Source organism: Agrilus planipennis, unplaced genomic scaffold, assembly GCF_000699045.2.
Source record: "Agrilus planipennis isolate EAB-ADULT unplaced genomic scaffold, Apla_2.0 scaffold80, whole genome shotgun sequence".
NCBI classification, from domain to species: Eukaryota; Metazoa; Arthropoda; class Insecta; order Coleoptera; family Buprestidae; genus Agrilus; species Agrilus planipennis.
In genome coordinates, this window is record NW_020438873.1 from 177,456 (window position 1) to 180,153 (window position 2,698).

A 2,698-nucleotide genomic window follows, 5' to 3' on the forward strand; every position below is an offset into this window, starting at 1 on the left:
AATTATAATTACATTTAATTATGTTTTTAATTAAAATTAAATGATTAACTTACCAATCTGAAGTGTGAGTTTTTCTTTTATGGAGATTTTTGTTGTTAAACTCTGCATAACTAATTTTTTTCTTAATAAAACTGTCACTAACAATTGTCTTCAAATGTACAGGTTCTCGTTAAAGTTCTCATTATATTAAATAATCAGTAGTCACTTTGTTTATTAATCTAATCTAACCGCAAATCTTTTTACCGGTAACTATTATTAGTTTTATATGATCCCAAAGAACGCGTTTTTGTAGTTTAAAGTAGATTTAATTTTTGTTGAGATTGTAAATAACAAAAATAACTTCACAACACAACTCGTGGCCATGATAATTCTTACTTTACTGTGAATGTGAACTGTGAACTCACGCCAACAAACTATAAGCAACTAAAGATTGATACAAAAAGAGGCAAGGTACAACCACTATTTGCCGCATCTGGCTCGGTAAGCGGTAAATAGGATTGATTAGAACTTGCGGGAAATACGTATAAGAAATACCACTTACAAAATTAACAAAATAATGTTTCTTATAAAATTAAATAACGTACATGTAATTTCGCAAATTTTACTTAAACTATCGACATTTAATTGATTTTGCAACTTTTAACTTATTTAAGGTTGCTTTATTTCAATTATGAAATGCGTTCATCTCGAATCAAAATAAGCCCAAATATGTCTGCGAATTAGATTCGTAGATTTTAATGATTATATGATCACATTTTAGATATATACAGATGGAGAACCAGCAGAAGTATCGGCAAATATACAAGCAATGTTAATAGAAAGATTAAAATCAAAAGCCGAAGAATCGGCTAGTTTGGACACTAAAAGTGGATCAGCACACACTAGTCCGTTTACTGCAAAAAAAGTTACTTCTATTTGAATATTAAGAAACAGTATGATGTGTGTGTTTGTTGTTTTCTAAATAAATAAAATTGAAGGAAACGATGACATATGTGCTTAATCAGTATTTGATGAGTTTTATTGTATTGCTGCACATATATATGATACGAGTAATACATATGATTATAAAAAGTAATTGCTACAATTTAAACTTTTCCCCCACTAGTCATCTTGAATTATTTATGCTTTAAATGATTTAAAGGCCACCTTTTAGCAAATATAAGAAATAGTTATTTAATTTTTTGTTTGAAGCGCCATCTTAGTAATTATTGAAAAATCATAACAGAAATATACAATAGATTCAACAGACAACTACAAAATAATAAATAGTTTTCTGTAATATGCCGTCATGTAAAACTGAAAAATTTTGAGCTATGATTACGGCTATGATTTTTGAGACAATTTTGAGAAAACGATTTGTTACCAAATTGGCATACCAATTAATATATACCCAAAGTGCAAATTTAGCATGCTATTTGTAAATAGTTTAGTTTAAAGTACGATTTTGTGTGGTAAAGGACAAAAACTAAATCAAAACATATGCAATGCAAAACAAAGTCCATGATGGAACAGTGAAGGTTACACCATATTTATACGATTCTTATCTTTGCCGATTATGTGCAAATGAAAATCTAAATGGTACAAAAATTTTTCCGAAAAACGAAAACGAATCTGATTTAAGTCAGCTTATTAATAAATATTTGCCCCTGAAGGTATTAACACCATTTACATTTACAATATAAATTAAAAAATCTAATCTGCAGTCATTGCATTAAAAACGTCCTTTTCTGTAGGTTTATGATGACGGAAAATTGCCACAGTTAATTTGTCCAGGTTGTTACATTCAAGTGGAAGCCACTAAACAATTTTTAGATCTGGTTTTAGAAGGTCAGAAAAAGCTTCGTGATTTGTTGCAATTACAAGAAACTGAAGAACACTTAGATGGAGATATTGAAAAGACAACTCTGGAAAATGCAGTTAATACATATGTACAAACAGATGAGAATGGCAGAAATATTTTTATTCAAGGTAATGTGTATAATACTGTCTTAGCATAATTAGAAGTCAATTTTTATAGTATTATCGAATGGCTCCTTATATCCACCTGAACATTCACTATCAGTACTTGCTGCGGGTTCAGAAAAACCAAAGAGAAGACGCGGTAGGCCACCCAAAACGATAACTACAGAGTGCAATGAAAATGAGCCGCAAAAAGAGACAAAAGTCAAACCTGAATCTGAAGATGAACCTGAAACTGACAATGATGGACGAAGAAAAAGGAAAATAAAAGTACCTACAAGATTTCAAGAAGTTGTCCAGGTTAGTTTTAAATATAAATATACTGTATTAATTTTGATAGTAAAGTGTAATTCCTTTTCTTATTTCATTTGTTAATGCCATTGCAGGGGAAAGAACTGGAAAGAATTTTTCTAGAAGAAGGTGTTATAGGTGAAGATTCAACATCAGATTATGAACATGGTAAAGCAGATCACTTAGAAGATAATGAAATTATTGGTCGCTTACAAAGTAAAGATGGTGATAATCTTGGAGAATTAATTATAGTTAACAGAGTCTCAAGTAAAATGAGGAATACATTTAAGAATGAAGGTATTTTGGATTTTTTCTAAATGAAGCAGAAACTAGTAAATATGTGACATGATTGGACACAACCAGAAATTAATTGGCATTTTTCTTCCAAAGTATCAAGAAGAAGAAAAAAACATGAAGTTGAAATATGTGGGAAGGAATTCTTATATTA

The 2,698-nt window shown here is 29.8% G+C and overlaps 2 protein-coding genes across 2 annotated transcripts in view; both read left to right on the plus strand.

Annotated features, from left to right (window-relative positions):
• The window catches only part of LOC108734753, a 2,397-nt gene extending 1,410 nt beyond the window's left edge, over positions 1-987 (plus strand). The window contains exon 2 of the mRNA XM_025979464.1: positions 761-987. Within this exon, the coding sequence (XP_025835249.1) occupies positions 761-919 (159 nt within the window). The 3' untranslated portion in view covers positions 920-987. The remainder of the gene's footprint in view (positions 1-760) is intronic.
• Positions 988-1,289: 302 nt separating this feature from the next.
• Positions 1,290-2,698, plus strand: part of LOC112903975 (zinc finger protein 37-like) — a 4,829-nt gene continuing 3,420 nt past the window's right edge. The window contains exons 1-5 of the mRNA XM_025979620.1: positions 1,290-1,652; positions 1,734-1,968; positions 2,018-2,259; positions 2,346-2,547; positions 2,641-2,666. Coding sequence (XP_025835405.1) covers positions 1,485-1,652; positions 1,734-1,968; positions 2,018-2,259; positions 2,346-2,547; positions 2,641-2,666 — 873 coding nt within the window. The 5' untranslated portion in view covers positions 1,290-1,484. The remainder of the gene's footprint in view (positions 1,653-1,733; positions 1,969-2,017; positions 2,260-2,345; positions 2,548-2,640; positions 2,667-2,698) is intronic.